At 41.1% G+C, this 25827-nt stretch overlaps 1 protein-coding gene across 1 annotated transcript in view; it reads right to left on the bottom strand.

Moving 5' to 3' along the window:
* The window catches only part of DCDC2 (doublecortin domain containing 2), a 167646-nt gene that overhangs the window by 90548 nt on the left and 51271 nt on the right, over positions 1–25827 (bottom strand). The window contains exons 3-7 of the mRNA XM_036257332.1: positions 24412–24488; positions 24149–24280; positions 19580–19726; positions 17930–17984; positions 6197–6359 (exon numbers count right to left, since the gene is read on the bottom strand). Coding sequence (XP_036113225.1) covers positions 6197–6359; positions 17930–17984; positions 19580–19726; positions 24149–24280; positions 24412–24488 — 574 coding nt within the window. The remainder of the gene's footprint in view (positions 1–6196; positions 6360–17929; positions 17985–19579; positions 19727–24148; positions 24281–24411; positions 24489–25827) is intronic.

The following is a 25827-nucleotide window of genomic DNA, read 5'->3' as shown; positions in this document are numbered from 1 at the left end:
AAATCAGTAATAAGAGAGAATTTTATATCATTGCAGGCCTATCTCAAGAAACAAGAAAAATCTCAAGTAAACAACCTAACATTACATCTTAAAGAACTAGAAAAAGAAGAACAAAATCAATCCCCCAAAGTCAGTAGAAAGAAATAATAAAAATTAGCACAGAACTGAATAAAATAAAGAACAAAAAGACTATATAAAAAATTAATATAACAAAGAGTTGGTTCTTTGAAAAGATTAACAAATTGACAAACCCCTGGCTAGGCTCACTAAGGAAAAAAGAAAAAAAGCTTATATAAACAAAATCAGAAGTGAAAGAGAAGTTACCAGACATCACAAATATACAAAGGATCATACTAGAATACTATGAAAGACAAATTCAACAACCCAGAATAAGTGGATAAATTCCTGGAAATATATAATCTTCCTAGACTGAATCATGAAGAAGTGGAAAATCTAAGTTGCTGTCAACAAAGAAGAAATTGAAATAACTATTAAAAACCTCCCCAAAAATAAAAGTACAGGAAGGAAGAGATGGCTTCACTAGTGAATTCTACCAGTCATTGAAGATTTGATATCTATCCTTCTCAAATTTCTCCAAAAAACTGAAGAGGCAATGATTCCAAACACATTTTATGAGCTCAAAACAACCGTGATAACCAAAACTTGGCAAGGAAAACACAAAAAAAGAAAACTACAGACCAATGTTTCTGATAAATACAGATGCAAAAATCCTAAACAAAATACTACCAAATCAAATACAACAATGCATTGTAAAAAATAATACATCATGCCGTGGCTGGTTTGGCTCAGCAGTTAGAGCATCAGCCTGCAGACCAAAGAGTCATGGATTTGATTCCAGTCAAGGACACATACCTCAGTTGTGGTTCAATGCCCGGCCCTGGTTAGGGTCATGCACGAGGCAATCAATCGATGTGCCTCTCTCACATTGATATTTCTCTCTCTCTCTCTCTCTCTCTCTCTCTCTCTCTCTCTCTCTCTCACACACACACACACACACACACACACACCCCTTCCTCCTCCTCACTCTGTCTGAAAATCAATGGAAAAATAGTCTCAGGTAAGGATTAAAAAAATAATACATCAGGATCAAATGGAGTTCATTCCAGGGCACAAGGATGGTTAAACATAAACAAATCAATCAATATAATATAGCATATGAACAAAACAAAGGGTAAAAATCATCTGAGCTTATCAATAGATGCAGAAAAAGCATCTGATCAGATACAACATCATTCATGATTAAAATACTCAATAAATGTTTATAGAAAAAAATTACCTCAACATAATAAAGATGACATATGACAACCTTCAGCTGATAGTATATCCAATGGTGAAAAACTGAAACTTTTTCCTCTAAAAACAAGGATGTCCACTCTCATAATTCTTATTCAATCATCATAGTTCTGGATGTCCTAGCCAGAGCAATAAGGCAAAAGAAAAAAATAAAAGGCATCCAAATTGGAAATGAAGAAGTAAAAGTGTCACTTTTTGCAGATAATATGATTCTATACATAAAAATCCCTAAAGATTCCTCCAAAAAAACTATTAGAAACAATAAACTAATACAGTAATGTTGCAGGATACAAGATCAATATACAAAAATCTACTAAATTCCTATATACTAAAGATGAAATTTCAGAAAAAGAAATTTAAAAAAGCAATTATTTTGCAATTACAACAAAAAGAATAAAATACCAAGGAATAAATTCAACAAAGGATGTGAAGGACCGATATAGTGAAAACTATAAAGCATTATTAAAAGAGATCGAAAAAGAAACAATGAAATGGAAAGATATTCCATGTTCATGGATTGGAAAAATCAACATAGTTAAAATGTCATATTACCTAAATATACAGATTTAATGTAATTTCCATAAAAATCCCAATGTTTTTGTTTTTTTTTAATGGAACAAAAAAATGTGAGATTTGTATGGAACCACAAAAGACCTCAAATAGCCAAAGTAATGCTGATTTAAAATGAATGAAGTCAGAAGCATCACCCTATCTGACTTCAAATTATACTACAGAGCAACAGTAATCAAAACAGCATGGTATTGGCAGAAAAACAGACACACAGACTAATGGAACAGAACTGAGAGCCCAAAAGTAAAATGACATATATGTGGGCAAAAAATTTTAACAAAGGAGCCAAAAACACACAATGGAGAAAAACAAGCACCTTCAATAAATGGTGCTAGGAAAATTGGAGAGCCACATGCAAAAGAATAAAACTAGACTACAGTTTGTCCCCATGGAAAAAAAAGTTATTTCAAAATGGGCCAAAGACCTAAATATAAGATCTGAAACAATAAATTACATAGATAAAAACATAGGTACTAAACTCATGGACCTTGATCTTACAGAAGATTTTACAAATTTGACTCCAAAGGCAAGGGAAGTAAAGGCAAAAATAAATGAGTGGAACTGTATCAAACTAAAAAGCTTCTGCACTCCACTAACAAAACAAAAAAGTAATCAACCAAATGGGAAATAATATTTGCAAACAACAGCTCTGACAAGGGGTTAATATCCAAAACATATAAAGTACTCATACAACTCGACAGCAAAGAAATAAACAATCCAAATTAATAAACGAGCAGAGGACCTGAACAAACACTTCCCCCATGAAGACATACAAATGGCCAACAAACATATGAAAAGACACTCAACTTCACTCATTATTGGAAACGCAAACCAAAACTACAATGAGATACCACCTAACACCTGTTAGAATGGCTGTTATCAACAAGACAGGTGAGAACAAGTGTTGGAGAGGTTGTGGAGAAAAAGGAACCCTCATTCACTGCTGGTGAGAATGTAAACTGGTACAGCCACTATGGAAACCAGTGTTTGTCCCCATGGTGAGTCCTCAGAAAATTAAGAGTAGATTTACCTATGAAGCTCTTCTGGGTATTTCCTCAAAAACATTTATTCACAAAGATATACAGTGGTCAAGTCATGTAAACCATCACAGTGTCCCCTTCAATAGTGGACTGAATGGAGAAGATGTGGTATATATACATGATGGAATACTATCCAGTCATAAGAAAAGATGGAATACTACCATTTGCAACAACATGGATAGACCTTGAGAATATCACGCTAAGAGACATAAGTTAGTCAGAAAAAAGCTAAAATCCATATGATGTCACACATATGTAGGATATAAAATTGAAACTCTTAAACACGGGCAAAAGTATGGTGGTTGCCAGAAGGAAGGGTGTGGGGGGACTAGTAAAGGTAAAGAGAGTCAAATACATGGTGATGGAAGATGGTCTGACTTTGGGTGGTGGGCACGCAATGCAATATGCAGATCATGTATCACAGAAATGTACACAGGAAACCTATATGATCTTATTAACCAATGTCACCCAATACATTTAATTTAAAAATTCAGTCCCCAAAACCTTTATTTGAAAGACACCAGCAGTGGTTCTATGTAAACAGGAGATACAGCAGTTTAAAATCCCATAATCTGCACTTTATAAAACCGCATTGGAAAATATACATTTTAAAATGGGCAATTTTAAAGCAACTGCAGGATTCTCTAAAGACAAGGAAAGAAGCGCTGAGTGCTTCTAGCCTTTCTTAGCACTTTCAAAATATGACTTGCTTCAATGTTCAACATATTTTTGTTATTTTCATCCACGGAGATACAATTTCTGTTGAAAATTATTTGTGGATTTCCACAAAAGCAAAAATACTGAGCATTCAACTTTTTAATAAAGGTTGTGTTCCCAAGTCTCTGCAAATGAGATACCTGACCAGATGGTGGTTCCCCTTCTTCTGAGGGATGACTACTAAATCTAGAGACTTTTAAAACCATATCGGAAGAAGGAGTTGGGATTTTTCATAAACTAATAAGAGCCTCACAGAAAATAAGCAAGTAACATTTTATTTAAAAGCCTTTAATAAAAAATAATTCATGAAAAGTTTTAAGTGGGTCCTGTTCCTTAGTGAGTTCTGAAGTATTACAAAAATCCTGGCCGGTGTGGCTCAGTGGATTGAGCATCGTCCCATGGACTCAGAGGTCCAGTCTGATTCCCGGTAAAGGCACATGCCTGGGTTGCATGCTCGACCCCAGTAGGGGGCGTGCAGGAGGCAGCCGATCAATGTATCTCTCTCATATTGATGTTTGTATCTCTCTTCCTTCCTCACTCTCTAAAAAATAAATAAAAACGTATTTTTAAAAAATAAAATAAAGTATTACAAAGACTTCTCTATTTTGTAACTCCCACCATTCATTCCTCAATATTTGTTAAGTGACTCATATCTATCAGATATGAGCAAGTTGCTGGGGATTTAAAAAAAAGGTAAGACATAGCCCATGGCCTCGGGGACTTAGTACTATCTAGTATATATTGACTAAATTTTTTTTTTTAATCCTCACCCAAGGACATTTTTCCATTTTTTGTTCAGATAGAGTGGAAGGGAAAGAGAGGAAGAGAGAGAAAAAAAAAAACATCGACATGAAAGGGACACATCAAGTGGCTGCCTCCCACACGACCCAACCAGGGTCGGGGACAAACTGCAACCGAGGTACATGCCCTTAGCGGGAACTGAACGTGGGTCTCTCTGGACCGCAGGCTGATGCTCTAACTGCTGAGCCAAACCGGCCAGGGCTAAACTAAATATTTTTAATGCTCAAGGCATGGCATGTTCCTCCAGGCTAGCATTTTTCTTTGGTGTCTGCCGTACAACAAGGATTAAATTAGAATTCATGGACTGGATTTCACCCTAGCCCCCCTGTTCCATGGTCACTAAAAAGCATTTCACAAACTTAAAGATAAGCAAAACTTTAAAGGTAAATCTTAATATGAACCCACAGTTTTCAGATGGCTAACGGGGCGCAGAAATGTTCAGTGACTTGCCCAGGGTCGAGAGCACAACGGGGGCAAGAATCAAGAACGCTCAGCTCCCAGCTCCTCTCCATCATTCAATCTTTGAAAAGGCAAATCCCTCCACTCTTTCTTCTCTATGTAATTACCTTGTTCATTTAGCCTGTCCTTTCAACTTGGACTCAACACAGCTTTCTTCTAACTCTTCACTCATCCGGGCAGTGTCCTCTAAACTCTTGCACGGTTTCATGCTCTCTCTTCGACTGTGAAGCCCACCTCAGCTATCATTCTAACGTGAACCTTCATAGAGAGTCTGAGACGCGCTGGAGCTCCCAGGCAAGGAAATGGAGCTTTCGCCAGGATCTGAAACCTTATCCCATCTGTGCTCTTCCTAGACGCCCCAGGACGTCCCCCTGCGGAGTGTGTGAGTGGTCCCAGGAAGGAGGAGGAGCCGTCACTCTAACTGGCGGTGTCCCAGAAGCCCCTCTGCCCACACATCGCTTCACGGGGAGGTGCTCCCCCACGGAGAACACGTTTGGGGTGAAACCGTAAAGAGCCTGTCTTCACAAAAATCGAATGGGAAAATCCGCAATTCTTGTGGCATATGTCCTTAGTTCAGCACACTTTTATCCCGAAATCTTGTACTAATACACTTTTTTTTTTTTTAAGTAGTTAGACCAACTCTCACCTGGTAATGCAAGATGCCTAATTTTGGTACATACTGTTTACTGGTTTCGTTTTGTGTGTGTTTAGTATTCTCTTGGACATCGGCAAAATTAGAAAAACTTTTTTTGGAAAAGTGATCTAAGACTACAAGGTAATTCATAATGAATGTGGACAAGGGTTGTAGACACACAAATAACAGAGAGCAATGTCAGTAGCAGATGGTAAAATTGTTAATCAAGCACTATCGGTAGAAGCACAGGACGGTCACATTTACTTTGTTTTGTAAGATCACCACTAGAAATATTTTATTTCAAAACACGTGTCTTTGTAGCACAACCTCTAACTACAAAAGAAAATTAATCATGGAAAACAACATCTCTCTCTTTTCTTTTTTTTTTTTTGTTGTTGTACACACCCCTAGTGGGAACCGAACCCGGGACTCTCTGATCCACAGGCCAATGCTCAACCGCTGAGCCAAACTGGCCATGGCAAAAACAGCATTTCTTATGCACAGAGTCTTCTGTGAAAAAAACTCTCACATATGATAATTAGGAGTATCTTTTGTGTGTCCAAGGAAACAAATGGATTTTTTTAAGAATTAAAATTGTATCACAGCCTAAAGATAATAATAATAATAATCGATAACAACAATATAATAACAACAAACTTACCACTGTTTGGAATTGCTTGTGATGAATTCTTTAACTTTAGATTTTGTTTCCCTTTTGCGGGTTTTTCTAAATTCACATCTTCTTTTTTCCCTTTCCTCTTTGGGGGCTGAGGAGATGAATTGTCACTGGATCCTATGGTTGACTTAGACTGGCGATCATTTCCCTAAGTGGCAAAAGATTAGACCCTTGTTACTGGCTAATGAACTCCCAGAGTGACTCCTAGTCAGATACAAGTCATTAACTAGGCCTTGGGTAAATAGAGCAGGGGCCGGACATGGGAGTACTGTGCTGATTCTGCTTCTGTTCATTTTAATACCAACAATTAACTCTTCCTAGAGGTAGAGGAAGGGTCTAGAAGAAGAAGAATGAAAATAATAATCGTTGATTAGTTAATATTGTCATGTATTCTATTAAATTATGCCACTCAATCTGTATACCCCTGCGAGACAGGTACTGTTATCACCCCATTGTAAAGAGGGAAAAAGGAAGCTTGGAGAGTGAGCCTTGTCCAAGGTCACATAGCCAGCCAAGAGCAGAGCAGGCCCTCTGCCAACCATACCCTCCCCTCCGGTGCTTTCTGAAGAATCAGCAGCTGTCTGTTGAATGAGGGATAGTGGCAGTCCTCAGTATAATTAGTTAATCATGAAACACCTTCCTCACTAGTTGTCATTGTAAATGCATAGCTATCATCATTCAAACAGAAATGCACTGTGCCTGTAGAAATCTCCAGTATTTCCTCCTCTGTCGGTGAGTGCAATGGCCTCTGTGAATCGCAGATCCAGAGCCACACAGACCGTGGAAGCTCCAGACCACACGTCCACACTGCTGCAAGGTAGCACCAGTGATCACACCTTTGGCAGTTGCTTCTAGTCCCTGCATACTTCTTGAAGATTTTGCATCTGCAAAGCGGGCTCCTCAGCAGGAAGGTGAGGTCGACTTTCCGTGGCTCCTGTCACTGGCCCAGGCGTGGCTCCTGTGAAGCCACATAACAGCCACTACAGTGGCGGCCACTGCAAGTGCTTAAGGAACAGCTGTGCTGATCTCAGCTACCGCTTGGCTTTGCTACAGTGAGGAACTTCCTCCTAACAAGACGGCCTTGGCTCTCAGACACTCAGGTGTTACACTTACCTGAGTGTGTAAGGTGTGAAGCTGCAGGTAATGGGAAAAATGTGGGTTTCAGAAACCTGAAATACCTGACTCAGAGCCACTGCTCTGCCACTAAGCACCTCTAGGGTAGCTCCCACCTTGTTTGGGCCCCTCTCCTCATTAGTTAAAAGGAGTCAATGTACCTGCCTCAAGGTCTATAATGAGAATGAAATGGTAATGTTTATAAAGTAACTGGTACAGTGCCTGACATATAGTACTTGTTCAGTGAGTACCAGAGTACTTTCTATAAGAGCAAAGGGATCATGTGTTTCTTAAAATCATATCAAATACACCATATTGGGTGCAATTTTTCTGCAATATCTGCACTATGCTAGTGTCTGAAAAAATGTAGTAATATTAAATAAACAAATCTGCCTAGAAACCTATTACAACTGCTCACTTTAAACATTTATATATTCAGTCACTTAGAAGCATTTAAACAGTTTTAGCCATCACCCAATTAAGAACAGCAAAATTCACAGCCTTACAAATGAAGTTATTTATGCTATTTTGTCACAGCCTACAAGAAAATGAATTATGCATAGATTTATTAACAGTATGAAAACTTGTCCAAATCTATAACACTTTTTTGCGTAATTTAATTTCCTATTCCAACTGCAATTTAAAAATACAGTTTCCATTTAATTACTGCATTAACTGCTACCAGAGTTGTTTTTTTCTTTTTTTTTTTCTTTTCTTCAATGATTCTTTCCTGCAAAGCCATAAACCGCCTGGCAGAAGAAATAGATAATATGATTATAGTGGAGATTCCAAAATTATCAGGCAGGTCTCATATTCCCCCCTATTTTCTTTTTTGTTGTTTTTTGTTTGTTTGTTTGTTTTTTGGTTCATACTGAGCTTTTTTTTTAATGTATTACAGATGTCCCCCTTTTCTTCCCTCCTCCCCAATCCCACCCCCTTCTTCCTTCCCCACACTATTGTCGGTGTCCATTGGTTATACATATATGCACAGAAGTTCTTTGGTTTATCTCATCCCGCCCTCTTCCCTTTGAGGTTCATCAGCCTAACAACCAATTTGTACTTCTTAATTCCTTCATCTTCTTCACCATTCCCCAGCCCCCTCCCATCTGGCAAGCAACAAAAAGTTCTCTGTATCTATAAATCTGTTTCTGTTCTGCTTGCTCGTTTTGTTTGTAGATTCAATTGTTGATAGGTATGTATTAATTGCCATTTTATTGTTCATATTTTGGTTCTTCTTCTTCAAGAAGACCCTTCAACATCTCATATAATACTGATTTGGCGGTGATGAACTCCTTTAGCTTTTTATTTTCTGGGAAACTCTTGGTATGTCCATTGATTCTAAATGATGCTTTGCAGGATAGAGTAATCTTGGTTGATGGTCCTTGCTTTTCATCACCTTGAATATCTCTTGCCACTCCTTTCTGGCCTGCAAAGTTTCTTTTGAGAAATCAGATGACAATCTTATGAGAGCTCCTTTGTAGGTAATAAACTGCTTTTCTCTTGCTGCTTTTAAGATTCTCTTTGTATTTAACCTTTGGCATTTTGAGGATGCTGTGTCTTGGTGTGGACCTCCTTGAGTTCATCTTGTTTGGGACTCTCTGTGCTTCCTGGACTTGTATGTCTGTTTTCTTCACCAAGTTAGGGAAGTTTTCTGTCATTGTTGTTTCAAACAGGTTTTCAATTTCTTGTCCTCTCTCTTCTCTTTCTGGCACTCCCATGATGTGACTGTTGGCATGCTTGAAGTTGTCCCAGAGGCTCCTTCCACTATCCTCATTGATTTGGAATCTTTTTTCTTTTTGTTGTTCTGCTTGGGTGTTTTTGCTTTCTTATATTCCAAATCGATGGTTTGCTTCTTGGCTTTACCTAGTCTACTATTGATTCCCTATAAATTATTCATTTTAGTTAGTGCATTCTTCATTTCTGACTGGTGTTTTTTTGTGTTGTTGATGTACTCAATAAGTTCCTTGGAGGTCTCCTTAAGTTCCTTGAATGTCTTACCAAGTTTTTTGAGCAACCTTATAACCTGTGTTTTGAACTCTGCATCTGATTGATTGCTTGCCTCCATTTCCATTCTTTTCCTGGAGTTTTGTTCTTTTCTTTCATTTGGGACATGTTTCTTTGTCTCCTCAGTTTGGCTGCTTCCCTGTAATTGTTTCTATGTATTAGGTAGAGTTGCTATGTCTCCTAGGCTTCATAGGGTGGCCCATTGCTGTCCTGCAGGATCCAGTGGCACAGCCTCCCTGATCACCCCAGCTGACCCTCGAGGTGCACCCCTAGTGTGGACTGTACACCCTTCTGCTGTAATTGAGTCTTGATTGCTGTTGGCAGGTCACTGGGAAAGATTTACTCAGGCTGATCAGCTACAGGGACTGGCTATGCCCAATGACCACTGGCCTCTGACTACCTTGGAGGATCAGCAGTATAGGGGCCCACCACACAGAGCAAGACTTACTTCAGCAGGGCTCTGGTACCCACTGAGTCTACTCATTGAGTGTGTCACTTGTGTAGGTGGTTGGGTGGTGGTGTTTTGATGTGGTCTGAAGCTGTCTACCAGGTGTGCTGGCCCTGGAGCAATGTCAGCCACTGCCTGTGTTCTATCCAGGGCCACCCAGCATATGCTACAAAGTGATCCGCAGATGGCTGCTTCTTGTGCTGGGCTTGGAGGTGTCCAGGAAAAGCCAAATTTTGAACCAAGGCTAGCTGCTTCTAGTGCCAGGCCTAGGGCCACTTAATGAGAGGTATGGGGTCAATGAGACCAGATGCTGCTTATTTGAGAGATTTTAGGAAACTGAAGCAGGATCCAAGACAGGCCAATCCTATGGTAAAGCCTTTGGAAACAGCTTGGGTGGGCCTGACAGTTGGGTGGGGCGGGGCCTCAGGGGATCACCAGGGCGGGGCCAACAGTGTGAGCCAGGTTACTAGAGTCCCAGATATGGTGGCCATCTGCTGCCGCAGGGAAGGGTTCACCAAAGGAATATCAGCCTCCGCCAGCACCTCTGTCCAGGAGAAAGCTGACCCTCCAGCCCTCATCCTGAGGCCAAACAGCTCAGTTCTTCTCTGGTGCCCCTCAAGCTGCCTCCCGTCTGAGCTTAGAGGGAGCAAGTCCAAGTAAGTCCGTACGCAGGCCCTGTAAGAGGAACTGCCTGGGGCTCCAGCAGCCTCAGCCTCCCTCAGCCTCAGTTGCCACTGGTTTTTCCAGCCAGAAGTTATGGGGATTCTCTTCCTGGCACTGGAACCCTGAGCAGGGCACCTGGTGTGTGAGGGGGACACCCTCAGTCCTCAGGGAGGACCTTCCCAGCCGAGGTGTCCTCCTGATTTTTATCTGCCACACATGGGTGTGGGACTAGCCCATCCGCCTCCTACCAGTCTCAATGCAGCTTCTTTAATTCCGTAGTTGCAGGACTTCCATTCAGCACGATTTCAGGCGGTTCTGAATGATGGTTGTGTTGTAGTTTTGTTGTGACTTTGATGGTTGTGGGAGGAGGCAATACCGCGTTTATCTACCCACCATCTTGACCAGAAGTCTCTCCGGTCTATTTTCATCTGTGTCTATCCATCCCCACATTTTAAAACTTTAAAAGCCTTGAATGAAAGGAGTAAATCTTCCAGCAAGCCTGTTGCAATGTTCAGAGATGCTGAGGAAGTTTCAAGAACTAAAATAAAACCTCATGAATGAGAAACTTTGGATCTCGGCACAATAGTCTTTACAGCTCTCTGGGGAAAGTCTTATTCACAAAAGGAGTATAAAAGGGAGAAGCAGAAGCCCCACCCGGGAGGAAGGCCTTGGGATTCATATAGTTATAAAAACTCTCTTGTTGAATGTTCGAGAAGTTCTGATTTACTACATTTCAGGCAGGTGATTGTGGAGCAAGACTAGTCGATTCCAGTAACTATGTCCAGTATGGCGCTGGTAACTGTTACTCATGCATTCAATTACTGACTAAGGACATCACCAGGCACGCTGTAGGAACTAACCTCGAGAGCAAGAGAAGAATTGTTTTGTAATTAGAATACTGAAAATAAAAGATTTTCCTTTAAAAAAAAATGTTGATTCGTCCAAAATATTAATATAAAACAAATATATATAAGAAATTAGATAGATAGATAGATAGATAGATAGATAGATAGATAGATATATAGAAAAGGACAAAAGAATGAAGAGGGGGTTTTCTCCTTTCCTTTGGGGCTTCCGCACGTGCCTGACACCTGGGACACACAGAGAGCCATTACTATTCGGGAGCACAGTGAATTGGGGACATTTGCCATCTCATACAGCTATGCCAGCGATAAAACAATGTCATTAAGCATATCTTATGTGCTAAATACCCATTAACACAAATATTTACCAAAGTTATAGACAGGTATCATTGTTCTCACTTTACAGAGGAAGGAATTCACTGTCTCGAGATTACCCAGCTCTGATTTTTCTGCTGCACTGCAGCTTCCTGACGCCAGGGTACTAGAAACAGCCGTTATTGGTATGGTTTCCTGAAAAGTCACCCAGACGTGACAAAACACGGCTTTATCCCAAAGTGGAAAGAATCAAGCAGTAGCTAATTTTGCAGCATGTCCCGTGTAAAAACTCCACCCCAGTGATACCTAAACCACTGCCCTGCCTTTTGCCTCACACACATCTCAGCTTATCTGACAGGACAGCAAACCTCTAGCCCAAACAAGCAAAAAACTCAGAAGACTCCTTCTATCCCCCTCACCCTACTGAAACTGGGATGTTTAAATAGTTCCCAAGTCAATTTCCAACAGGATCCAATCAACTCAGGTTTATTTCATTACCACAAAAGCCCATTTCCGGGCCCCTCAAAAACATGTCCTAAAACATCACGTTTAAAATAATTCTGTGAGGGTTTTGCCTATTGGAGCAGCCTTCACGCTGGGGGGGGACCTGAAGAGCCGGAACTGGGTGTGACTCTGGGTGGCGCTGCTCTCCCTGCGTGTCTGCTGACAGCAAGCATTAGAGGCCCTTCCATCCTCAACCGACTCCGTTTCTCCACCAGGTAAATGAGTCTAGGGAGCATGCGGCATTTTTCTTGCTTCACAGTGACTTTAGGTATGTGGATAATCATGTGGGGTTTTTGAACCAAAACCTGAACAATTACAGTATTTGAATCTGTGAATTATTGATCAACAGATGTATTAGCCCTATGGCAATAAGAACGACAGAAGACAATCTGATGTAATCATTGTCCTTAACTTTCAAATGCTTCTCTGATTCTGCACCTCTCCACTAGAGGGTGCTTTGATTCTGCGTGGAGTGACCTCGAAGCTGGAGAGCAGCCTTTGGCTGAGGGGTTTCTTCTTCAAAATTTGTAAAACTTGAGACAATTCACTTATATCTTCCTTCTGTTTTCAAGGTTTGAATCACAACTTAAAAATATTCACAACTGCCCCAGCCGGGTGGCTCAGTTGGCTGGAGTGTCATCCCATACACCAAAAGGTGGCGGGTTCGATTCCCGGTCAGGGCACATGCTAGGTTACAAGTTCAATCGTATGGGAGGCAACTGATCTCTCTCTCATTCTCTCTCTCTCTCTCTCTCTCTCTCTCCCCCCCTCCCCCCTTCTTCTCTCTCTAATCAATAAAAACATATCCTTAGGTGAGGATTAATAATAAAAATAAAATAACAATAGTCACAATTTGCTCATTTCTGTGACTTCCCTAGCACCCACAGTCTGTATCAGGGTGGCTTCTGGTCTTGTCCTGCTTTGCACAGGGCATTCCTTGGCTGACCTGAAAGGGTCTGCGTGACCCCAAGAACCCCTCATTCCCCACACTGCCTACCACAAAGGTGGGACTCCACTGGCCAGGTCACTGATGTACCAGCAGGGCCCACGCGCAGACTGTGGCGCTCGCTGTCCCTCTCCCTCGCTCTCCCTCTCGCTTGCCCGCCCTCCCTCTCACCTCTCTCTCGCTCTCTCCCTCTCTCAGTTCTATCAGGCCCTGCCCACAACGCCTTCATTATGCAGCAGAGCGATTCCCAGAAAGCTGTGTGGAAAAATGAATTCCTAAAACCCCTTCTGTGTCCCTTTGATTTGCATCATGAGTTCAGGCTGCTTTCCCCACTGATTTGGCCACGGCTCCCCAAGTCTGAGGTCAGCTTTCCCACAGTCCCGTTCCCTCAGCCCCCAACTCCATGCCAAGCAGTTAATGATCTTAAACACGTACATTCTCCAGGGAACCAATCAATTTTTTTTTTAAAAAAAAGGAGTAAATTAATCCTCCTGTTAAAATCGAGTGTGCGACTTCTGGATTCTGATCTACGATGTTCTCTCTGTGCGGCTCCCTCACTGCCCGTCAGGCACACGTCCCCCAACAGGCCGTGGACCCTGCCGTGCGCCAGGTGGGGTGCTACCCTGCTCAAACCAGACCTCCTAAAAGAGGCCTCCCGGCCCGCCAGGGTGACATAGCGCCCTCTCTCACCTTCTCTTCCCATATCCTGACGCATTTTTCATCAAGCTTCTCACTAACTAATACTAAACATATCGTGTATTCGTTTGCCCTTCTCCTCCTCCAGAACGTCAGCTCCATCCACTTAGTGTTTTCTAAGGAAGCTCTGCCTCCCCCTCCACCAAGCACTACAGCGCGCCCAGGACTAAGATGTGCTCAGGCAGGGCGGGGATGCACCAGCAATGACCACAGGGCATGCGATGCTCTCAGAGCAGAAGTATCATACAGTCATCTCCCGCCTGCCACCTGCCCAGTCACCTGCCTCACATGCCTGGACTCCAGCCGCCCCACAGCCTCCTGCTGCTCTTCCCGCCCCAACTCACCTCCCGGTGGGCACCAGAGCCGGCATGATCTTGCCAGGATGTAAATCAAATGGTATCACTCTCTTCTTCCAACCCTCAAACGGAGTCCCATCAAGGAATGAAACCCAAACTCCTCACATGGCCTCAGGACCAGGCACTGTCTGCCCGATTTAATCCCAGACCATGCTCACGTGCCAAGCTCTTACCAAGGGCTTTTATGATTTTTTTCCTCTGCCATGGAGGCTCTTTTCTCTTGTATGACTGGCTCCATCATCAAACCTCAGCCTCAGAGAACTTCACAGTAGGCGCCCTGCCATATTTTATTTTACACGTTACACTTACACCATCTGAAAGTATGTATATACTTGCATAGAGGCTGACTGTTTAACCCATTCTTCTCCTCCGCTCGCCCCCCACACAGGCACTAGAGTGAAAGTTCCATCAGGTCTGACATCTGTTTATCTGTTCACCGCTATATGCCAGGTGCTTGGAGGAGTTCCTGGCACTTAGTAAGTGCTCAATTAATATGTGTTGGGTGGATGGCTGAATGAGCTGATGACTGAATAGCCAAACACACAGCCTGCTTTGGGAGAAAGAGAAGCAAACTCTGTTACCATTTTTTTCTAAGTTGGAGCATGAGAATATAATTCTGAGTCTGCTTTCCATGAGATGGAAATCGTCTGTCATTAACGGTCACGTACTCAAAGAGGCCTTTCCTGACACACCCACCTAAGGTAGTTCTCCTTTGATGGTCTCTCATAGTGCTCTGTATATCTCTTTCATTTTCATCATACTTTGTGATTATATATGGATTTATGGGATCGTTTGTGTAACCTTTGTCTCCCCAAGCAGACCATGAACAAAGAGAAAGCACCATGTCTCTTTGCTCATCAGTATCTCTCTGGGGCTTAGTTCCATGCCAGATACACGGAAAACTCCATCAAGCATTATCAGATGACCCGGGATTCATTGCACAGATTCTGAATTGCACATGAGTGCCTCCTGCACGTGCATTTTATTTATTTATTTATTTATTTATTTTATTATTATTTTTTTTTATCCTCACCCGAGGATATTTTTGCATTTTTTTGTTCAGACAGAGCAGGAGGGAGAGAGAGGAACAGAGAGAGAGAGAAACATCAGTGTGAAGGGACACATCGAGTGGTTGCCACCCGCACGACCAACCAGGGCCGGGGACAAACTGCAACCGAGGTACGTGCCCTTAGCGGGAACCAAACCCGGGTCTCTCTGTACCGCAGGCCGACGCTCTAACCACTGAGCCAAACCGGCCAGGGCTGCACGTGTATTTTAAAGCAGGAAACATATTACATATTCTTAATTTTAAAAACTTAGACATTCCAAATTATAGAATAGTACGCACATACTTCCAAAGTTCATTAATTGTGAATGCAACAAGTTGAGTCATGATCTTGGTTCTGACATCAACTTTCCCTGTGACCTAAAGTCACTTATTCAACAACACTGGGTCTCTGTTTAATCATCCCTCTTCCAGCAGTACTGCGAGAACCAACGAGCTCATATTTGCCTGATACACAGAAGAAATTCTGCTTCAAGGTCCTGAAGAAGAACAAGAAGGCAAATTTTCCAAACTAAATGCATAGGTTTAGTTAGCCTTATAGTGCCTAACATATACTTTTCAGCTACTGGGATATTCTGGGTCTGCTTTCTCTCTACACCCGTGATATCAGTTGCCTCACGCCTGGGCCCCCCATGGTTCCCACCACACTGTCTCCAGGCTCCATTCACCCATCCTCTCACTCAATAGCATGAGGAGACCTGCTCCGTGCCGGGCTGTGCTGAGCACTAGAAAGGAACATGACAATGACAGGTATCTGCTCCTCAGCTACTGCCATTATGTGGAGGAATTTGCAAATCTACATCTGATGTCCTCTCAGGCCTCAGACACCACCGTTTATAATAGCTTGCTGAACACCTTCTACTAGATTTCATGATGACACTTCTAACTTACATGTTTGAAATTAAGCAGGTCATTATTTCCTCTGCCTTCTTCTTGGCCATAGTACTACCATATTCTCAGGCATCTAAGCTCACAGACTTGCAGTTATCTTTGGCTCCAACCTCTCCAATAACCCTATGTACCCAATCACCAAGCAAGTCTTTCATTTTTTCATGAACAGGAATCAACTCCCACTGCCTCTACCACCTACCCAGTCTAGACTCTTATCACCTTACACCAGGGCCATTGCTTGTAACTGCTGCATAATTGACATCTCATCTCTGGCCTCTCGCCATGTTAAGTCTTTCTCCACAAAAAAGACTTGGCTTTCCTAGGATGGATTTGGATTAACATACTCACCCCGCAGAAGACCTCATGAGCTGCCCACTACTCAAAGATAAAGACTAGACTCTTCATTCTGACATTCCAAGTCATCTAACAATGCCATCACCTACCATTTCGGGTGCATCACCATGACACCCCTTCTGTTCCAGTCATTGAGCAGCTCATTGTCCCCTGGGGTCCTCCAGGCAAGCCATCTGGATGCAATCCCTCCCTTGCCATTTGTTCAACAGAAGACTCTGGATGTGGTACTCCTACAGTCCGCTCCCTTTTCTCATGTTTAAATACAGCAATAATAGTACCTGTCTCGTGGGGTGAAGAGGAAGTAAATCAGGTCTGTGACGACACTGTCATGGTGTTGAGCCCTCGGGTGTTCACTAAATATTAGCCAGCATTATTGCTCCTCCAAGGCCCCTTTCCTCACACCGGCCCTTGTGTCCGAAGCCCCTCTCCCCTCGTTGACCTTTGCCCGAATCTTAAACAGTCCTCTCAAAGGCGCAGCTCAGATTCAACTTTCTCCATGTACTTCGACCAATGCACACTGATTCCTTCTGTCTCTCTCATGTTTACCAATGAGATTGTAAATGTCTTGAGGTCAAGTGCTTTGTCAGAAGTTGTATGAGTCCCTCAGTGAATGAGTGAGTAATAAATGTCTGTTGTGTGTTATGCTGAGTTCAGCCCTACTTCTTCAGGAGAAATTTTCTTTGTTTTTCAAGAGTTTCAGGGGATAGAACCAAAAGGATGGAAGAGCTATCTAAATCACCACTAGGGGACAGTGTCATTACCAAACAGCCACTTATCTCACAAAACATCATAAGAAGAAGTTTGCTCAGTTAATTCACAGAAGGGAAATGTCAAATCAGTCCTGATCATTACTGGTCGGGAAATTCAATCAAAAGGGTACAAAGAGAAGCCTCGGCTAGGAAAAAAATCTGTCAAAGCAATACTGCAGCATCACATAAAACTCATCTTCATGAGGGAGTACAGACAAAAAACCACGAAGAAGTTAAGAAATTACCTACTAATGCTTGTCACAGTTCCCACATAACAGGTATTTAATAAACGTCTGCTGAATTAAAAAATGAATGAATGAACGATGAATGAAAAAATTCTGATAGGGAATAAATATTTGGAATGATTCTCAATCTTTTAAAGAACTATATTTGAGAATTGCCTTTTTTTTACAAAACCTTTTTAGTCTTTGTCAGAGATAGGACCCACCAATGTGACCTACCCCAGCATTTCTTCTAGTTTTATATATGATTGCCCAGATTTCAACTGTGATATAAATTGTATCAGGTCTGTACACAAGGAAAAAGATACCTGTTTTGAAATCTATATGTATTTTTTAAATGTTAGTTCTCTTTTAAGACCTTAATTGCACAATTAATGTTCTAGTGTTGTTTCACATAATTACTTATATACCAGCTAAGTTTCATTCAAATTTAATTGAAACCCAAAGACAGTCTCTCTGTATTGCACAGAAATATAGGAAATTAATGAGTAAACTATCTGATACTTACACTCCCTTTGCTCTTTCTGGATCCCACAATAGGAGGCAGTGAAGAAGTTTTCTGACTGTGGAAACAAATTGCAATTTCGAAATATGAGTGTTATTTATAAATAACATATAACGCAAGACAGTTGTCATCAAAGCTTGTCGTCCCAACCTGGAAGTCAACTGCTTACTGACATTGTTTCACAAAAGCAATATATACTCCCTGGTTTCACCAAGACCACCATAAAACTTCAAAAATTCCACTCCAAAGATGTCTGATGTTTTCCTGTATATTGCTGCAATTGATACTTAAAACAAACTTTTAGTACCACCTTATATTTTTTCATAGCATTTTCATTTAATTCCCAAAATTTTCTATATGAATTTCAAAAAACAAAAAATCATTTCTCAAGCCAAGTAATGATTTTGCCAAATTGAGCTTAAAACAATAAATTTCTCTCTCTCTTTTTAATGTCTATGCCGTCTACCTCTGACCGAAGCTCAGAACAGTGGCACACGGACATGGGTGTTCAGGGAGCTTCTAAACCAGTCATTCTCATCAAAGAACAAAAACTCCCTTCAGCTATAGGAATGCTGTTTCGCAGATGTCTATATTATTAGGAAAAGACCTATTCCGGAACCCAACTGAACCTCTCTGTAGATAAGAGGATACACAGACAAATGTAAGTCTTACTAATTTGCCTGAGTAAGGCCACCATGAGTTCGAGTATTCTCACTTCCATCAATTACACCTAAAGCCAACAGCAGACCAACCCAGTGTTGCTTAGCAGACTGTGCAAAGATCTGATTTCATGGATGGGTAGGGATGGTTGGCAATAAGTCTGCTGGTCAACAATTCTATAGGGCTGGAAAACCATGCGCTCTTGCATACTCCACACACCACGCCTGAAATTTCATATCATCTAATACTTATCTTAGAAGCTAGCCTCTCCATCAGACTTCACAAACTGTGAATGAATGGACAACATATTGGTGACATTCTGCTCTCTCTACAAGTATCATCCACCGTAACAGAGAACCACCACAAAAATTCCGTTTCCAATGGCAAAGTAGCCACGGAATATCTATAAGTCGCAGCAGAGGTGGGTGCGGGGCACCTTGAGCAAGCCGAGGGATGGGCCGCCGCAGGTCAAGGGCCAGGGCTGTCATGCCTCTGTGGTCCAGCTACTCAGCGAAATAAGGCAGCTGTCACCAATACAGGACATTTCATAGAGAAAAAAGGTGCACAGTGCATTATGTGTAATTAAAATTGTAATCTATAAAAGTTTGCATGTATTAACTATAAAAGCAGTCATTCTACAGCCCTCGGACCAAAGAGTAGCGGGTTCGATTCTAGTCAAGGGCACATACATGGGTTGCAGTTTGCTCCCGGCCTTGGTCAGGGTCGTGATATGAGGCAACCAATCGATGTGTCTCTCTCACATCGATGTTTCTCTCTCTCTCTACCCCTCCCTCCCTCTCTGTCTGCAAATAAATGGAAAAATATCCTCAGGTGAGGATTAAAAAAAAAAAAAAAAAAGTCAATGTATATCGTACATGCTTTCCAGTCTAACTAATAAACAATATTATATAAAATATACCAGTGGTCAGCAAAAGACTCAATGCTCTTTCAAGTGATAAGTAAAATGAGAAGTGAATGAGGATAAAAACTTACCCGTAAGACCTTCTCATTGTTGACTTGTCAAAAAGTAATTCACTGTAAGGCAATTTCTTAAATTTATCTCTGCCAACAGCCACATAAAACTGCCCATTCTCCAACTCTGTCCCGCTTTCAACCAGTTTTCCTTCTAAAGTATAAAGTCTGCCAAAACAAGAACGCCAACAATTACAATTTTAACAAGCAACGAAAGAACTGCTTAGAATTACGAAGTAAATAAAAACACTCTGTTCTTAATTTGGTCCGTCTGTTACTATCCCAATTATTGAATTACAAATGCCTCCAAGTCATTAGAGTCAACTGAATGCCAACATTCGAGTGCAAACGCAGTTGCTCTCTAGCTGTACAGTGTTTCATCCCAATGCACTTGACACTCTAACATGCTGTCCTATGGCTGCCATATTAAGATGTTAAAGGGAAAGATTTAACCTGTGAGGAATGCAGTGCCTTAAATAAAGCTCAGCTTCGGTGGAGGTTTTGATTGTTCTATTTATATTTTGTAAGTACTTTCAGAATTTATGTTCTTAATTTACTTATCAGATTGAAATGCCTCCTGAAGCATTCTGTATAGGAGCAGCCATCAGGCAAAATATTACATCCAAACATAGGAAACTCGGTCAGAAAACAAGAGGTGAGAGGTCAGGAGGTGAAAGAACCCATTGCCAGTATTAATGATGCAGAACTGCCCAACATTCCTTGCTTCTTTCTTTTTTTTCTTTTCCCCTGCCTTCCCTCATCTTCCCAGAATGGATTTCACAAGAACCTCCGTTTACTGTAAAACCACTCCTGCAAACTACCATGAATATGTTACTTATTAAAAGAACAGTGATAATTTTGTAGACCATTTAAAATGTCCAGATAATTTCTTTAAAGAACAGGAGAAAAATAAAACAGACTATTAGAAAACTACACATAAAGACAATGCATATATTTGAAGGTTATAAACAAGAGCAACTAGAAAGATTTCAAGATAATCATTCAAAAATTCTCAGACTTCTTATATTAAAAAGGTTAGTGACATTTGCAAAGGAAATAAGTCCCTCGACCTGTCTGCTTGTTTACTGATTATGTAAACGGCCATATCCTATGGAGCCAGGAACTACAAAGAAAACAGCCACCCAAATCCCTAGACTGTGTTTGTGTTGAGTTAGTATAAAGATGCCAAAGTCTCTTCTTTTATAACATTGTACTGCTATCCCTACAAGTCTAAATGTCAACACTTCCCCCAGAGTTCCGGTTTTCCTGCTTGACCTAGACCAGGGTTTCTGAACACTGCTGACATTTTGGACCGGACTGTCCTCTGTTGGAGAGGTGGGGAGGTTGTCCTGGGAACTGTAGGTAACAGCACCCTTGGCTTCTACCGGCCAGGTGCTAGTAGTAGCCACCTGATCCCCGGCTGCGACTATCAGAAGTGACTCTGGACACTGCTGAATGTCCTCAAGGGGCAAAACTGCCCCTGCTTGAGAAGTACTAGCTTAGACCCAGATATTCTTCTTTCATTTTCCTTCAAAATAGGAAAAGCTGAATCAGTAATTAACTTTTATAGCTAGAAATTACAAGGCATGCAGCATAGTTGTGGACCTGGAAATAGCCAATATTTGACTGGTTTCCTCTGCAGGTGGAAAAAGGATACTGAATAAATCTTAGGCGGTGATTTCGCCCTTTCTTTTTTATATATATTTTTTCCTTATTGATTTTAGAGAGGGAGAGAGAGATAGAAACATCCATGAGGGAGAACATCGATTGGCTGCTTCCTGCATGCCTCCCACTGGGGATTTGGCCCACAACCTGGGCATGTGCCCTGACTGGGAGTTGAACCAGCAACATCTTGGTGCATGGGTTGATGCTCAACCACTGAGCCACCCTGGCCTTATGCCCTTTCTTTATGTGACTCTTGTTGACCTGCTTTTTTCCTTTGTTACAAAATACAAGAAATCTAATTAGGAAGTTGAACGAATTTTTATGGAATGCTTTTAACATATAAATATGCTAATATGCAGGGAGGAGCCAACCGTAAGATATTTTAATGTGCCATTAAAGAAAAATGGGCATAGCCCAAGTGAACAGCAACAAAATCTCACTCTATCTGGCATTATATTAAGAATAAACATTTTCTAAGTATTCATGTGTTTGGGGAACATATAACTATATTTTCTTTTCTGTATTTGTATTTACATAAATTTTATTTCCATGAATGAATTTGTTCATATCAATATATGTATGAATGGGTGTATCCTGGGCATGCAAATGTGTGTACATAACTTTTTGTACTTTATATTTTTTATTTATTGGGTTTACATTTATGTGTATATCAAGAGACACACTACATCTAATAAAAATCAATATATAACAATTGAGATCTACCTTCACTCCTGATCCCAAAATAAACTCCAGAATGATCAAAGTTTCGAATGAAATTTTAAAGTACAAAAATATATATATATATATATATTTATAATCTTGGAGTGAGAAAGGCCTAAACTAGTCATAAAACTTAATGATCATTAAGAAGAGATTGGAAATTCAACTGTATCAAAATTCAACACATCTGTATGCAAAAAGAAACATAAAGAGTATTCAAAATATAAGCTGGAAATATATTTAAAACTCATGAGAAAGGGCCAATGTCCCTAATATGTAAAGAGTGCCTACAAATCAATAAAACAAATATGCAAAGGCCATGACAGATAGTTCATATATAATAGAAGATAAATATGTGGCAGTTATTTAAAGAATAACTTAGTAATTAACAGGGCAGTCTCTGGAGCTATGCTACCCACTAACTTGGTTGAAACCAGTCCTGCTGACCACATTCTACACAATCTTGAGCAAGTAACTTTCCCCCTCTGTGTCTCATGTTTCATTACAAGAGAATAACAAAACTACTTACCTTACAGGATTGCTAAATTATGCTAACAATGTAAAGCACTTGGAATAATGCACAGCACAAAAGAAATGCTCAATAGATGTCGTTATTGTATGTTAAATAAACAAAAATCAACAAACAGTGAAAAACTACTTTTACCTAACATGAATAAAAAGACAAAGCATTAATTTCACAGCAGGGAGGAGAGTATGAAAAACGAGCACTTTGAATGAGGGTGCAAGTTTGTGCAGACGCTCTGGAAGACAGTGGGCAGTATCTATCCAAATGTAGAATACGTTTACCACCAGACACAATAATTCCCCTTCTAGACTTTAGTCTTCTGATAAACCCTACTCATATGCAAAGACATGAACATGTAATAGTGAAAGACTGGATGATTTTAGTTTCCATCAAGAGTAGACTATTAAAATAGATTAGGGCACACTCACAAAAATGCAATATTTTGTAGTCATCAAAAAAATAATAAGATAGAGCTATCTGTGCTAATAAAAATCTCCAAGATTTGTTGTTACAGTAACAAAAAAAAAAAGGTATATTTATATATTCACTCATGTGTGCATTGTGTTCCCATCTGTGTGTTTAAAAAATAAAAGATACGTGGTCTTCTGTATGCATAGACTATTTCTGGAATAATGCGGAAAAGGGCTGGAAAGAGGGGCTGGGGAGCCTGAAGGGAGAGAAATCGTTTTCTTTTATATCTTTTGTCCTGTTTAAAAATTTCTTTACCACATGCAATATATTACTTTTAATTATATTTACATATTAAATATATATTCATATATACCTAATTATATTTAAAATCCAAAAAGCTATGCAACTATCTGTATATGCACAATAAACTGAAAGATATAATATGCAATCATTTGAGACCTTATTATATGTGTCTATAGATAGATAAGATCTTGAAAACCAGAGTATATTTTACCAGTGGAGTATGTTAGAGAGACTGTATAAAGACAAGATTCAAGCACTACCAGAAAACTCTTGATTAGATTTCAAGTATTTGTGTATCACATATTTTATATATATATATATATATATATATATATATATATATATATATATCATTAATATATTCTGTACTTGAATATATTATTTGTAACCCTCCTACCTTAAAAAAAAAAAAGTCAGCCTCCATCAAGGGTAATTTCATAGGCTTCCCGATTTAAAAGCCATGATTTTAATCTTCACTTAAATTTCAGAACGAGAAAAATGCTTTTGCTCTCTCAAGTTTAGGCAACCCCAATTCATCGTCCTCTCTAACCTGCCTCTTCCTTAAATCCACTCACAGCTCCTGATGTCTGATTTTGTTATGCTAGGCAAATAAATAGGTCCTGAATAAAAGGACAGTTCATTAAGAACCAAGAAGCTGGCTCACTCACAAAAAGCTCTCAACAAAAACAATGTTGCCTATTTACTCTAAGAATAAAAATAGTATTTGTTGACGTGCTACTATGTGTCAAGAACTTTTTAAGTTCCTATGTGCGTTACCGTATTCCTTAAAACGATCCAATAAGGTAAGTACTATTATAGACCCATTTTACAGATAATAAAGCTGAGACATAGAGAGCCTAACTGGTGAGCCAACATCTAAATTTGGGACCAGTGACTTGAGCACCTCCTGGGAATATTTTCAACAGCTCTGACAGCCATCCACTCCCAAGATTATTTTCACATACCTGTGAACAGCCCCACTCCTCAGAGTTATTTTTTCCGTGACCATCTGTAGCACATGGTCCCACTGATTCAAGGCTTTCCTAGGGATGAGGAGGCGAGACGCTGGGCTCATGAGGTCTCCATTTGCAATCAAGCTGGACAAAGAGCAAAGCCCGTGAGCCACACCGTTCGAAACACCAGTGCCGCTAAAAGCACAACGCAAACCCCAAACCTAAAGGAAACCACCGGCCAATTTCAATTTGAACTGTAAAGGCCTCCAACTCACAAGATCGTACAGGGTTCCTGAAGCGGTTTTCTAAATCGAGCTGACACGTTGATCCTGCTGTGGATTACTGGTTTTACCTTTAAAAGCAAAAATAAATGAATGAATGAATGAATGAATGAACGAACAAACAAAACAAATTACTGAGCTTATGTTAATTTTGGTTTTGTATTGAGGAAAACCTACAGGTTTCCAGGGAACTGGCTGAGACCTGTAGTGCCTGTGTTAAAAATCTTGCTTTTCCCCAATTCTATAAGCACTCTGGGCTCACCCTCTCTCAATATTATGTGGAAAATGTCTGCTCATGATTTATGCCAACAGAGAAACTGTTGGGCTGTTATGAGAATTTCAAGGCAACTTTTTAAAACAGTGCTTTCTGTTAAACAACAATAAAAGAATCCTATCTAATACTGAACTCTGAAGTTCCCCCTCCAGCCACACATCCTGTCTTGTCACCTCTCCTCACCCACCTCATGTCACCTACTCCCTGAATCTAGACCCCCATATATTCTTCACCCCCTCCTAATTTCTTAAGACTAACTCTGTCACTTTCTCTCAAATTTGCTTCCTCCCCTACCCATCAGCCGCCGCGAACAAGTGCCCTCAATTCCTGCACTCCTTGCGCCTGGGGGGCCTGGTCATCTTTCCACCTCCTTTGCCTCTAGAGTCCTGCCTCTGTCATGGCGGCAGGAATATTACTCAGTCATGAGGAGAACCACGTGGCCCCCTGGCGCCCTCGCCTGTGACTACAAAGCTTTTGCCTCAGCCAGACCCCTCCTCCTCCGGAGTCGATTACTTCTTACGTTTCCCACAGTGGGGAATCCAAATCCCTCCCTCTCGTCCCAAACCCTAAACTCCCACTGCAGACACACTCACGCTCAGCAGATCATTTCCTTCCAAACTTCAAGAAGGGAGGCTGACAGGCCTGCAGCCGCAGCCTCTGTGTCCCGCCATCCCACCCCACCTGCACCTGCACCGCTGCCGCTTTTTCTGCCTGTCTCAGAGGAAGGGTCTTCCTCCCTTCACAAAGCTAACCCCCTCTGGATTTTGTCCCCTGCCACCTCTATTTATTGCATTAATTATCCAGGCCCCTTCCCCCACATCTGGTGTCTTCAATTTCTCCCGTGGTCCTTTGGCCCTGTCACGCACTGTCCCGTCCCTATCTGTCCTCCTCATCCTTCATAGCCTTCCTTCTCCTGCCCCTTCCTCTCCTCTGCCTTCTACTACCTGGTTTCCATCCCTGCCCCTGCAAGATAATGCCCAACTCCTGAGCACAGCCTACAAGAGCCCCCCTGACAACCTCTGCTTACTCATTTTCCTCACTTCCCACCCATGCTCCCTCCATGCAGACCCTTGGTGCTGCACTGTTGTCGAAGGAGCCTGCTCCCCTCCATTCCCCACACCCCCCGTGCATCCACC

The sequence above is a fragment of the Molossus molossus genome, unplaced genomic scaffold, assembly GCF_014108415.1.
Source record: "Molossus molossus isolate mMolMol1 unplaced genomic scaffold, mMolMol1.p scaffold_m16_p_12, whole genome shotgun sequence".
Lineage (NCBI taxonomy): Eukaryota > Metazoa > Chordata > Mammalia > Chiroptera > Molossidae > Molossus > Molossus molossus.
This window is presented reverse-complemented; position numbering and strand designations above follow the sequence as displayed.